Genomic DNA, 14,549 nt, shown 5'->3' with positions numbered 1-14,549 from the left:
TTTTCACTTGACATTCAGAGCATCTACACTGTACTCAAAATATAATGTAATCCTCCAGTTTTTCAAATTTCATACTTTCACATAATACATCTTTTAATACCTTAAGGTACAACTTTCATTAGATCCTAAAATTCACAATACTACAAAACTAAACATCAAATACTACTTTAGGATCTATACATATAAACTAAAACCAGCTCCTTCCAAAACTTGACTAAGGCTCCCTCTGCTCCAATTAAAAACCTGCTAACTGAAAGAGTGGAAGGGGTGAGCTACACAGCTCAGTAAAGGTAAGATATATGAGAATTTAATAAGGATGCATGTAAATCAATTCATTTCACTTTATCAACGTTCGAATAGGAGAACATCATTTCACGCATAGTATTTTATGCTATTTATAATAATAGCTTGTATGCTTTTCATAGGTAAATAATCGTTCTCCTTTTCTTATCAGAATAATATTACCAAAACCTTTCGGATTGAATTTCTTTCATTTCTTACAAAGTCACCATACATATTTTCATTACAAAATAATCATTTTAACTTAAATCAGATAATCGGTAACTTTGTCTTAAACTGGAAGCATCTTAAATAATAATAAAACTTTCCTTCGTAAACTTCTTCTTATAAAATATTATAACTTTCATAATCATAAAACTTAACGTTTCATAAGGAAAAACAGATATCTGATAACTTCTTAACATAAACTTGTACTTTTATTAGAAACTTTATCTTTATAGCACAACAGAACTTCAGGAACTTTTACCTTTAATGAACAGCTTTCTTTTCATCATAAACTTCTTCTTTTCATGAGAGCTTTTAACTTTTCATAATGCATTTAAACATAATTATTCTCTCATGATTGATATCATAATATAGCTGTTCATAAATACACATTGGTTAGTCCATATCTGATAAATCTGTACAGAGAAGGCCTCATCACATTTGGGTGCCCTCGTGTGTATGATATTGTCCCCTTTGGGAGGCCTGATGGCACATCCCCTCCAGGTTTTGTTCCTCCCCGCCGTCCGTACACATTGGGGAGAAGGCCTTAGAGTTACGGGCAACCCCATTTCCTCTACTTTAAATGGCCTAGAGTTACGGGCAGCCCCATTTCCTCTACTTTAAATGGCCAAACATATAACATTTTTCCATGGAAAGCCAGTAATTAACCCCTACTGACCGAGTTCAGATCACCAGAGGACATAACCCAAAAACATTTCATACATTACATCATACTGAAATTTCTTATTTTGTATAACATTTCATAACAATAGCATTTCCATTCTTTTCTTTAAACATCATGTTCATGGAATTAGTCATAGCATCAATATGCTTAAATCATACGTATAGGGTTTCGAAAGCCCATGAACATATCTTTGTCTAAATAATGCTTACATGCCATATCTCTAATCAAAAACATTTTAATGCATAATTTACTCTAAAATAACCTCATGACTTACCAAATGCTCATATAACTTATCCCTTACCTGAAAGCAGAGGAACCGGGAGCCTAAAGTCGAAGGAGCTTAGACCTGGTGGCTGGTAACACCTAAACCGAAATCAAAACTTATTACCATCCATAATTTCCTTATCATAAACTTACATATTCATCTCAAAGCCTATCTCTTAAAATTAAGGAAATCCTAATTCCACCTCAAAGAGGTTCCCACAAACAAAAATACATTCATCAAACATCATTATGCACCAACCATAGAGAAACCAACATTCTCACATTACTCTCATAACAGCCAACTTCATTTCAAAAGGTGCTTTGAGCTTAGGGCAACAATGCATGCATAAACATAAACTCTTTTAAGCATTGTCATGTAACCATAAACACACTTAAGGAAACATACAGCATGTTCAGTAAAACAGCTTTATAATACAACCGTTGAATGGTTTAGAACCCCTTCTTTGAGTACTAAAACCTTGAACCAAGTTATACAAAAATCACTCTATGATCTAGACATATCATATGATGAGCAAAATAAATTATAGCTCAAATCATTTACCCTAACTCTAGAATTAAATCCTCAAAGTTAGGCATGTCCCTTGCTGTTCACTGTTTCATTCCAGCAACTTATTCTTTACTTATAAAATACAAATGGGCAACCAATTCACATCCAAACCTCATGAAATTTTACAGAGCAATTCCTCTGTATGTCCAGTATATACCATAAAAATTTCATAGTCAAAGAATAAAATTATGATTTATTAAAAATTATACAAGCCAACGTGTTCAATTCTGTCCTGGCAGAAAATCATGCAAATTATAAAGTAAATAATTATTTTTCTATTCATCCAAATGTTGTGAAACCACTTCCACAACAACCATACGTGTCTTAGGGTTCATACAAACTATTCGTAGCATCCTAATTCACAAAATATGATTTAATACAGAATTTTCTTGTTGTAAACCTCAAATCTGTCACAGAGACAGCTTCAGTACATATTCTTTCTAAAATCATCAACAAATAGAAATTGGCCTTCATATCACTTAGGTATTTTATTCCTATAATAAACATATTAAAATACCTAAATAATCATCCAATAGACCAAATATCATCAAACTTTCAAGTCACTAAAACAGAATCATAAGTTCATCTTCTAAAATCAGAACAGAGAACAAAGAAGGAAAATAAACAAAACAATTATACTATCAAAACACACAAAAACATATGAGGTTTAATTTACTTACCCACGCACTTTGAAGATGAAACCCTAGTGTTTAGGCTCTTAATTTCTTCTTAGAGAGATATCTATGATTTTTGGCGTGAGAGTGAGGGAGAGATGCTGCCGTGCAAGAGCAAAGAGAGAAGAAAAACCAAGAACAAAGAAAAAGGAAGGGAGAAAGAAGATAAGGAGCTGCTGGACCTCTGGGGCAGCCAAAGAAAATAAGATAAGGGAGAAGACTTTTGTCTTCCTTTTGAGTGTGTGAACCCGTGGACTTGAGAGAAGACTCAAGGAAGCTTCCTAGCACTTTCCTTAAGAGAAAAGAGAGAAAAGTGAGGTGAAACTTCAGATTTGTGTGACCCGTGGGAAATGAGAGGAAGTGAGTTTCTTGCATGTTCTAATTACATTGAAAAGTCAAGGAAAAATGAGGTGGAACTTGGTGATTGCATGGCCACCAAGTCTTGGTCTTTGGCTTGTCAAGATGCATGAAACTTTGGCTTTACATGTGTTGAATTCTCATTGGTTGCAAGTGAGTGGAATTTCTACTATCACAACTCATGCATCATATGCCTATTTACAACACCAACCATGCATCATACTAAATATATATATATATATATATCATAACTTAGCCACTTAATATAGTCCAACAACTATATATATATATATATATCTCATAACTTAATGATTTAATATAGCTTTGTCCATTCTTAATATATATATACATAATAAAATTAACCATTCAATTATTTATGATCTTTACAATTCTTATTCAAAGATATTATAAAATAATATGCTGATTAATACTCTTATATTAATTATAATAAGAAAGTGGATTAAAATAGTAATTAACCACTTAAACATATAGTTTAATTATAAAATTGGGCCGGGGTGTTACATCCTTCCCTCCTTAAAAATTTTCGTCCTCGAAAATTATAATCGTAAATATCTTTGTACTACGACAATGTGAAATGATAAGTTGAGAAAATCACAAAACATAGTAGAATCACATATCAAGTCATCTACATACATTACAACTCTTTATCTCGTTATAAAATTTCCTTAAATTATGATACATGCTTTCAACAATTTTCATGCCCAGTTAAAAGATACAGCACTAGATACACATGCAGACAAGCACTAAAGAGTACGTCACATAATATATACATTCAATCAAAAAAATACAATTAAGAAATTCTTTCGTGCACTAATCAAAATTTATAATACCAATACTTATAATATCAATATAATCAGTGGATTTAATAAGAAAATATCTTAATTGTGACAAACGGATACAAAAATCATTCACTTGTCAAAATTTTTGGTAACTTGGGCAACACAATAAATTTCAAGAGATACAATAGAATAAATCAATCAAATAAGATCAATTCCACAAACTCAAAGAATTTCTTAGAAAGCATCCATTTCTTAGAAAGCATCCATTTAGCATATATCTCTCCTTTATTAAAAAAAATGAGATATAACGTTATACATTATCAATAACCAAAAACTTATCAAATTCACTTTGACAACTTTTTTTTTTTTTTTCCAAAATAAACTTCATCAAATAATATCATCACAAGTGATATTTTATTATACTAAAATCATTATATATATATATATATATATCATAACTTAGCCACTTAATATAGTCCAACAACTATATATATATATATATATCTCATAACTTAATGATTTAATATAGCTTTGTCCATTCTTAATATATATATACATAATAAAATTAACCATTCAATTATTTATGATCTTTACAATTCTTATTCAAAGATATTATAAAATAATATGCTGATTAATACTCTTATATTAATTATAATAAGAAAGTGGATTAAAATAGTAATTAACCACTTAAACATATAGTTTAATTATAAAATTGGGCCGGGGTGTTACATTCGCCTTGTTGGGATATGTGGGATGGGCGGAATGGGCAAAACAACTCTTGCGCAGGAAATTTATAGAAGAATTTATGGTAACTTTAAAGCTAGTAGCTTTATTGCCAATGTTAGAGATGAAACTAAAAATCACGGTCTAGTTCCTTTACAAAAACAACTTCTTTCTAAGATCCTCATGGAAAGCGAAATAAATATATGGAATATTTGTGAGGGAATCAATGTTATAAGGAATACACTATGTAATAAAAATGTTTTAATTGTTCTTGATGATGTGGATGGAGATGAACAACTAAAAGCATTAGCAGGGAGACATGATTGGTTTGGTCCAGGGAGTAGAATTATTCTAACAAGTAGAGATAGTCAATTCTTGAAAAGAAATGGAGTGGATGATGTATATAACATTATGGGGTTGAATGATGATGAAGCTTTGGAGGTTTTTAGTTGGAGCGCTTTTAAGAATCCCCATCCTGAAGAAAATTATGTCGATTTGTCTAAAGACTTTGTGAACTATGCTAAAGGCCTTCCTTTAGCTCTTAAAGTTTTAGGTTCTTCGTTGTTTGCTAAAAGACCAAATGAATGGAAAAGTGCCCTAGATAAACTAAAAGAAGAACCTAATAGAAACATCTTGGATATACTTCAAATAAGTTTTGATGGGCTTACAAATTCGCAAAAAGGATTGTTTCTAGATATTGCATGTTTTTTCAAAGGCAAGAACAAAGATTGCATAAGAGATATACTGGAAAGTTTTTGTTATTATCTAGATTACAACATTGGTGTTCTTATGGACAAATCTCTCATAATCATTGATGACCATGGAATCTTGTGGATGCATGATTTGTTGCAAGATATGGGTCAAGATATCGTCCGTCGCGAATCCCCTAAAGAGCCTGGTAGACGTAGTAGATTGTGGATTTATAAGGATATCATTCATGTATTGAAGAATAATACTGTAAGTTAACTAGTATAAACTTGAACTTATAGAAGTATATATGTTTCTATAAAATTTTCTAAGAATTGACCAATTATTCTAAATTCATTGTTTTTGTTTATTAGGGAACAGAGGTAGTTGAAGGTATAATGCTAAACCTACCTATTCAAAAAGTGGAACACTTGAGTGCTGAAGCCTTCTCAAAGATGAAAAATTTGAGATTGCTTAAAATTGGTAATGAGAAACCTCCAGAAGACTTCATAAATGGTACTATGCAAGTTCCAAAAGACTTTAATAAGGGCAAGGTGCAACTTCCAGAAGGGCTTAGTTATCTTTCTAATGAGTTACATGTTATTGATTGGCACGGATATCATTTAAAATGCATACCAACCAATTTCCAACCAAACAAACTTGTTGAATTGAGAATGCATTGTAGCAACATCAAACAACTATTGAAAGGAAATATGGTAAGATTATTACTTATGCAAATGTGTATTATATTCCTTTTCATTAAGGCTTGACTTTATCTAATTATTTCTTGGTTTATAACAGATTTTAGATGAGTTAAAGCTTATAGACCTCAGTGACTCTCAAAACTTGATCAAGACCTTGAACTTCAGTAGAGTCCCAAATTTGAAGCAGTTGATTCTTCAACGTTGCATAAGACTATCTAAGATTCATGCATCTCTTGGAAATCTCAAATGGCTTATTCGATTGGATCTAAGTGGTTGCAAATGCCTTGAGAGCCTTCCACCCAAGATCAACTTGGAATCTCTTGAAATTTTTATTCTTTCTGGTTGTTCAAGACTAAAGAAATTTCCAGAAGTTGAGGGAAATATGTCAAGTTTGTTGGAACTTTATTTGAACGAGACTGCCATAAAAGAACTACCACTGTCAGTGGTGTATTTAACTGGCCTTACTAAATTAGATTTAAGAGACTGCAAAAACCTTTCAAGTCTTCCAAATGCTTCTTGTTATTTGATGTCTCTAAAAATTCTCACTTTGTCTGGCTGCTCAAAAATTAATGAACTACCAGAGAATATGGGGAATATCAATGGTCTTGAGGAGCTAGATGTGAGTAAAACTGCTATAACAGAATTACCCTCTTCGTTGGGTCTCTTAAAAAATCTCAAAGTACTGTCTCTTCGTGGATGTGAAGGCTTATCATCTATATCATCAAATAAACTCCTCAGTTTTCCTTTAATGCGAAAAAGAAGAGTAGACCCCACGGGCATGTTAGGGCGTTCTCTTTCTAATTTATGGTCTTTGACCGAATTGAATCTAAGTTATTGCAATCTTCAGGCAATCCCTGATGGTCTTGGTTGTTTGTCCTCTTTAACACATTTAGATCTTAGGGGAAATAATTTTGTTTGCCTTCCTGAGAGTACCACTCAACTATCTAATATGAAGTCTCTTTTTCTGTGTGGTTGCACACATCTTCGATCTTTTCCAGAGCTTCCATTAAATATTGGGATTATTGATGCAGATGGTTGTACCTCACTGGAAATATTACCATTAAGACCTGAAGATGGTTCGAGCCTCTGTCTTCTCAATTGTGTTAAATTGATTAACAATGAAGACTACGGTGACATGTTATTAACAACGCTAAGACATCACATTCAATTTAAGGTCTCTCTCTCTTTCTCTCTCTTTCTCTCTCTCTCGCTTGTGAGGTTCTAAATATAATGATTTTGTAATTTTGAATGTTTCAGGGAGATGACCCCTTTCATTATATTATAATTCCTGGAAGAGAAATTCCGAAATGGTTTAGGCATCAAAGTGTGGGGACTTCAGGGAATTTGCAAGTGCCTTCTTCAGATAAATTGAAGGGAGTCGTTGTGTGTGCACTTTTTGTACTCCGCCAACATCATCCACCTCATTCAGCTTATGAGACTAATGGAGGTTATATATTTACGCATTGGCTTTCATTTTACTTGAAAGCCAACGGATATGAAAGCGAACCATTATCTAGCTTTAATTTTTCGGAACAATTTGGTAAGATTGAATCATATCATCTTTACCTGCGTTACATTCCCTATGAATCATTTGATCAGAAATTGAAAGAAAATTGGAGTCAAGTAGATGCTAATGGATTGGGTCAAATTGAGATTGGATTTAAAACCACAGGTCCTGGATTAGAGGTTACAAAATGTGGGGTCCGTTGGGTATACGAGCAAGACATTGAAGATCTGAACCAAACTATGCGTGGGTGCAGCAGCAACAGTACCTGTAGCATCACTCCTTATGAGGATGATTTGGAAGATTCAGCAAAAGATACCAAAACTGAGTGAAAGCCATGATGAGTATGATAGGGATGAGAATGGAACCAGTGGAGAAGGTACCTCTAATCTAATTGAAAGATTCATTCCACGTTTGGGAATTTGGATTGGGAATTTAAGCACACAAGGACAATGTAACTCTGATTGAGAGGAAGAGAAATCCCAGTGAAAGCGGTGGCTTTGATGAATCTGTACAGCTGATAATCTTTTTCCTCTGAATTTTTTGTAAGTCACTGATATCTTTCTCTCTTTTATGGATCTTTTTTGTTAGTTATATATTTCTTTTTTAAGTTCATTGGCATTTGCTTTCATTTGAGTTCAACCATCTGCATTTTTTGATTTTTTGTTCACTTATGTAGTGGGAAAAAGAAATCACATGGCTGGCCTGAGAAAAGACTGACCTCTCTAGGGAAAAATGGCCCAAATTTTCTTCTTTCCATTTTATGTTACAACAATATTGGAATTGAAAAAATGTAGTAAATGCCATAAAGAGAAAACTCACCCCATTTAATTCATTTTGATTTTTGATTTTTTAATGAATAAGAATAATGTTACAATGTGAATGCTCTTAACTCTTAAGCCATATTAGTGGAAAGATTTTGTGGACGAGGGTGTTCTTGTATGAGGAAGAGGAAGTGGAGGAACACATAGACTTGAAGTTGGAGACAGTGAGAGGGATGAGGTGGCCATAGAGGCCAAGAATGAAGATGCCAAAGAGGAAGGATTCAGTTCAGAAAGGAGTGGAGGGGTCAGGGGAGAGAGTTGGGTTGCTGTTGGGGAGGAAAGTGGTGGGACAGAGGCTGAAGTCCATGAAGATACGGTCGGTGATAGTGGTGTCAAGTGGAGGAGAGGCTAGTGAGGGTGGTGGAGGAGTGGTGGTGGTGAGGGAGAGTGAAGTGGTGGAGAGGAGGAGGGAGCAGTGGGTGATTATGGGGTTGAGATGGAGAGGAGGAGGGTGGTGGTTGTGGTGGTGGTGGGAGAGGAGGAGTTGGGGTTGGGGTGTTAAAGAGCGGGCCATGATGGGGGAGTGAACATGTTGTTTTTTGTTTGTGGATGGGAATCATGATGGGAGGGAGGGAGAGTGAGATTGGTTTTTGCTGGAGGATTGGGGTCTACTCATTTACAATTTGGATAGAATATGAGCTATTCTAAACTTCTAAAAATTACACTTTTTTTCTATTCAAGTGTGGCATTGTTTTAATTTTTGGTTTAATTTTTGTCTATAAAATCTGATTCTGTTTTCAAAATATTATTTTTGTCCATATCAGTAACTAATATGGCTTAAGAGTTACGAGCATTTGCATTGTGGTTCCAAAAATTTCTGTCCATCTAAAGAACCCTTGTTTTATTTTCATGTTTGCTGTATTAAGAAATATAGTGCCTTAGGTATTTCTTGTTGACAATTTGGAATTAGAAACTTTCATCGTCTTACTTGTCTGTCACTAGGAAACTGATGTCATGCTGTTCCATCTAGGTGAATGGATGTGGGTGTCCTATATATCATATATATGGTGTGCGTCACTTTCAGATTGGTTGAATCAATGCAGTTGCATTGAAGCTTTCAGTTGCCAGCTCCCAAGCTTTGCAGTAAAGAAGTGTGGGCTTTGTCTCATAAGTCATAATAGCATGATGATATGCAGAGTTCTAGCAAACAGTAAGGCACTGCTTGGCTTCTTTATCTTACAAATGTGGTATCATTTATTATTTTATGAAAACAAGAATAATTTTTCCTCTACTTTCACTGCTTCTTTTGTGACTTTTGAGCTATTCTTAAGTTAATGGTATGTCATCCACCTTCTAGTCTTCTGTCAATAGACTTATTTAAAAAAGTTTTTTTTTTTTTTAGTAGAATGGTAAGATTTTACAGCTCTTCTCTGTGACATGCTACAAACAAAAAACTGGTTGTTGTGCCTTTTCCAAAAAGTGGATAGAGCACCCTAATCTAATTGAAAATTGGATTGGGAATTTATGCACAGAAGGTAGTTCTATTTGTGATGAAGAGGAATCCCAGTGAACCTGGTAGCATTGATGAAGCTACTGGACTTTGTTGGGGAGGAAAAATTGTGAAACTACTAGCAGACAAGAAGAGTGCAACAAATTGTGTGCTCGTCATTTTTGTCCAATTATGTTGGTGAGTAAAATCTGCACTCTTGCTACTCTCGCAATGCCTATATATATATATATATATAATGAAATTTGCATTTGCTCAGTTCAATTTTCTTGTCAATCAAATTTTTCAAAGTTGAAAACTGTCCTACATGATCTGTTATTTTCTGTTTTGATTAGATCTTATATGTGTGCTCTTCTGTTATGGACATAACAATTTGATTTTAGATCATAGACTCCAGCACTTTGCCTTATCGAATAATCATTGGTAGGATATGGATGTTGGTTATCTAAGATAAGAAGTTTAATAAAATGGGAAATTTTATTGCAAAATGGGTAACCAAACTAGATAGATTAATATTGGCTATATTTATATATTTTCTATTCTTTTGGATAAACATTGAAAACTTAAAGAGGTTTGAGATCATTGTTATTTGTAGGTTATAGTTGAATTAGATTTGCACGAACATAAAAGAAAATAAATTTAGAATACATGATTACTAGCACTTCACTTTATTTTGAGTGGTCATAGGAAGTAACAAATGAGAGAAGCATATTGTTTTGTATATGATCTATGTGAGAGAAGCATACTGCTTGTATAAGATCTGTGTGATACTGTCCACAGACATTTTATGGGACAATATCCCAATTTGGATTGATTGATCTCATGTGCATGATTTATACTGTTCTCTGTATGTCAACCTATTCCAGGGACAGACTCAAGATTTTAAGCAAATGGGAGCCGAAGTATAAAGGAAAAAATATCCAAATAAGTATCCATATAGTATTAAAAAATTATAAATACACAAAATCATTATTTCTAAATACATTAAGATGCAATCATCTATCAAAAAAGACAAAAACAAAAACAAAATAATGTTTTTTTTTTTTAATACTAGGCTGGCTAGGAGTTCTATTTTTTTATCACTTCATTTAAAATAATATAAATAACTCATTAAAATAATAAAGGAAGAGAGAGAATTTGAGTTTTTTAATAGAAAGAAGAGATATAATCTTAATAAAATATTTTATTTTATTTTTAACAATTTGCTACAATCAACTGGTATTTATACCAGTTTACTATAGTTGCAAAAAATTTAGCTTTAGCTTCTCTATAACACATGTTTTATTGGTTTTTTGGTGGTAAAATAGTTTTTTTTGCTAAAATGCAATCACCATTGTGAATGTTTTTATTGTTTTTGTTAACTTTTTGGATTGAATAGTTGCTATTTGAGTTAGACTAGCTAGGTTGATTGGGGAGAAGAGGGGCCTAAAGTTCTGGAAGGGGGCTCAACTATAGAAATAAAATATATAATAACTATATATATATATAAATAAATAAAAAATTTCTTTCTGTATGTCCACCTGCACTGGAAAATATATCCTCAAAATTTAAATGAGTCCTTAATATTCCTTAATTTTCTTAAACTTAAACAATTATTTTTTCTAGTAAATAAAAAAGTATATATAATGAGAAGCTTTATAGTAGCCTTGATGCTAGTAAAACTACTGTTCTTAATATTCTTGAAGTTTTGTTTCTTTCATGGTTTATTGAACATACTTCAGTAAATGAATGATAAGTAGGGTGGCTATTTTGGCTTGGTTGATTAATTAGGATGCAAGTTGATTAGAGAAGCTTATAGGTGGATAACACCTATGCAAAAAACACGTAGTTCTCTCAAATAGCACTCAAGGCTACATATTTCATTAGCTTCAAAACTAACGGATTACAACAGAAGGTTAAATGCCTATTTATACAGGCTGTATCAGAGTGCAGCCAAAAAATCAACCTGATCTGATCTTATCTACTGTTGAACTAGACTAAATAACCACTTAACATCCTGACTAACACATTACAAAAAGTTCTCAATGTTTACTTTTCTCTAGCAACCTTTAGCCTACTGTTTGGTTACAAGCCCAAAATAACTTGCCTCTAACTTGACTGTTACAGCTAAGACTTCCAGCCCTCCAAGCTCCTTCCAACTGCTTCCGTATGAATTGGCAAAGACTCAGACACTCAGTTAATCTCCTTAAGTGATCAACAGCTGGCTGCTGCAAATAACAAGTTTCATTAGGCTAGGCTGCTGGCTGACTGAATGTACTGCTGAACTAACCTTCCTGCTGGATTATTGTTGCTACTACTGTAATTGAAATCAGACCTTTTGATGCTCCTACATCAATGAAAAAGCCAAAGAAACTTTGTTGCATATATATATTATAACTACAATTAATTTCCCAAGCATCTTTGTGTTTTCTGGTTTGGTGCTCCATTTTACAGGACATCGAATGGTTTTGCTTGCTGTCATTATTGATGGCCATGTTGTAAATTAGAAAATATTTACAATGTTATGCTAATATATTGGCTCTTAAGCTGTCAATTGTTTTTGTTTTTTTTTTTTTGTGGGGGAGGGGTGGGGTGTGTGCTGATTGCTGTTGACACTGCCTCTCCTTCAGATCATGCTCATGTCCATTCTGCATAAGCAAGAGGAGTGAAAAACCATACGTGAAGCAAGGAATCCTCTACCTCTAGCCACTAGTATTACTAACATTGGAAAAGGGTGAACCATGAATCATTTGTTCATGGATGCTAATGGATTCGGTCAATTGAGATTGGATTTGGAACCGAAGGTCCAGGATTAGAGGTTGCAAAATGTGGGGCCTATTGGGTATACAAGCAAGACATTGAAGATCTGAACCAAACTATGCGTGGGTGCAGCAGCTGCAGCTGTAGCATCACGCCTTATGAAAATGATTTGGAAGATTCAGCAAAAGATACCAAAACTAAGTGAAAGCCATGATGAGTGTGATAGGGACGAGAATGGAACTAATGGAGAAGGTTCTAATCTAATTGAAAGATTCATTCCACGTTTGGGAAATTGGATTGGGAATTTAAGCACACAAGGACAATGTAACATTGATTTAGAGGAAGAGAAATCCAAGTGAAAGTGGTGGCTTTGATGAATCTGTACAGCTGAATTTTTTGTAAGTCACCGATATCTTTCTCCTTTTTACAGATTTTTTTCTGTAGCTTTATTTTTCATTTTTCGTTTTTAAATTCATTGGCATATATGCTTTCATTTGAGTTCAATAATTTGTGATTCTTATTTTTGCTAGTTTCCCCATACTAGATACGATGAAGTTGTTGGACTTTGTAGTTTATTGGTGAGAAGAAACTGTGGCATTGTCTGGATCAAAGAAGATATATGCAACAGATAGCACACTCATGATTATTAATTTTGTGGGGTAAAGTAGATAATCTTGTTGCTCTCTTCGTATTCAAAAGGAAAAATGAAAATTAGGGCTGTTTTTCACCAGAGAGGTTGCCTTCTCTTTGGCTAACCATGTGTTTGTGTTAATTTTTTCCTCACTTCATCAATCATTTCAAAGGTAGATTCAAGAGATTTTTCCTTTTGCTTCTTCTAATTAGTTTTTATAGAAATAGGTAGATTCAGGCAATGAAATTATTTGCAAAGTTTTCTTGTTGAATACAAATTCATTATGCTGTTATATTTGAATACATATGTGAAGTGAAGACACAATTAAATCAATAGTTAAACTAATGCAACTTTTTGGTTTGATGAATAAGAATAATGTATTAAGAAACAGGGGGAAGGGAAAGGGACCCAACTTTTTTGTTTGATTTATTTTTAAGTTTGTTGTATTAAGAAAAATAGAGCCTAAGGTATTTCTTGATGACAGTTTGGAATCAGAAATTTTTCATTGTCTTATTTGTCTGTCACTTGGAAATCAATATCATGTTGTTCCATCTAGGTGAATGGATGTGGCTATTAGATTGAAGCTGAAATGTGCAAGTTGTTGCCTGAGCTTGGCAGTGTAGAAGTGTGGGCTTCATCTCATAATAGCATGATAATACTTAGAGTTCAAGCAAACAGTAAGGCACTACATGGCTTCTTTAGTAATTGATGATTGATAGTTTGAGGAAAGAAATAAGCAAAGTTGTAATTGAAAAGATTACATGTGTAAATATAACAATAGGCTACTGATTGTTGAACTAATATACCATGTTCCTCACCATAGCATTACAGTTATGTTATTAGTAATCAATCTCCTTGGTACAAATGCACTCTAGGAGTGAAACAATGAATGGAAGAACAAACTTTAACCTATTTGCTAGGACTTTTAAGATCACTTATTATTACATTACAAATGCTAAAAGGTCTAAAATCCACTTCTAATTGTGGATTTTAGACCTGTTTTTAGGAATTGGGACTTTATGAGTGTAGTTTATCTTTTTTAAGCATATGGCTTGAGTTTAGTATGGATAACACAGCCTCTACAACGTCATCTCCTTCAATATGCCAAAAATTGTGGTAAAAGAAATTTGACATATCATATGGGTCTGGTGCATTGGATGAGTGCATCTGAATAATGCCAGTTTGATCCCCATTGTAGTAGATGTTTAGTGTAGTCTCCTATTCATCTCATCCCTGACTACCCTCTCTGCCGCCTCCACAGTTGAATCAATTCTTTGTGAATTTGATGTAAGGAGCAGTTCTTTGAAGTACTTATCTGCTATATCCTTTAGCTGGTCCTCTTCATGCACCACTTCCCCCCCCCCCCTCTCTCCAAAGAGGTTATACTTGCTCCTCTAATTCACTTTCTGGCGAAAAAATTTTGTTTTCTTGTCTTCAA

General features: G+C 33.6%; 1 protein-coding gene and 1 long non-coding RNA gene across 2 annotated transcripts; one reads left to right on the top strand and one right to left on the bottom strand.

Moving 5' to 3' along the window:
* Window positions 1-42: 42 nt before the first annotated feature.
* LOC112020899 (uncharacterized) lies at window positions 43-3,244 on the bottom strand. Its single transcript, XR_002883827.2, has 3 exons — window positions 2,702-3,244; window positions 1,491-1,552; window positions 43-250 (listed from the first exon to the last, which is right to left on the bottom strand). It is a non-coding gene; the product is annotated as an uncharacterized LOC112020899 (long non-coding RNA).
* Window positions 3,245-4,588: 1,344 nt separating this feature from the next.
* Window positions 4,589-12,274, top strand: LOC112012554 (disease resistance protein RUN1-like). Its single transcript, XM_065780634.1, has 7 exons — window positions 4,589-5,532; window positions 5,637-5,978; window positions 6,064-7,140; window positions 7,224-8,015; window positions 9,265-9,444; window positions 9,640-9,921; window positions 11,848-12,274. Exons 1-4 carry the CDS (start codon window positions 4,606-4,608, stop codon window positions 7,800-7,802), a joined length of 2,925 nt encoding a protein of 974 aa, XP_065636706.1. The 5' UTR covers window positions 4,589-4,605; the 3' UTR covers window positions 7,803-8,015; window positions 9,265-9,444; window positions 9,640-9,921; window positions 11,848-12,274.
* The last annotated feature ends 2,275 nt before the right edge of the window (window positions 12,275-14,549 follow it).

This window comes from Quercus suber, unplaced genomic scaffold (genome assembly GCF_002906115.3).
Source record: "Quercus suber isolate HL8 unplaced genomic scaffold, Cork oak 2.0 scaffold_242, whole genome shotgun sequence".
Classification (NCBI taxonomy): Eukaryota; Viridiplantae; Streptophyta; class Magnoliopsida; order Fagales; family Fagaceae; genus Quercus; species Quercus suber.
The sequence above is the reverse complement of the archived record's forward strand: the minus strand, read 5'-3'. Positions and strand labels throughout refer to the sequence as shown.

Excerpts from the sequence above, each read along its gene's own strand:
- LOC112012554 (XM_065780634.1), top strand. The coding sequence starts at position 4,606 with ATGGGCGGAATGGGCAAAACAACTCTTGCGCAGGAAATTTATAGAAGA. Across the intron at positions 5,979-6,063 it reads AACTATTGAAAGGAAATATG|ATTTTAGATGAGTTAAAGCT; the intron begins GTAAGATTATTA and ends GGTTTATAACAG. Across the intron at positions 7,141-7,223 it reads GACATCACATTCAATTTAAG|GGAGATGACCCCTTTCATTA; the intron begins GTCTCTCTCTCT and ends TGAATGTTTCAG.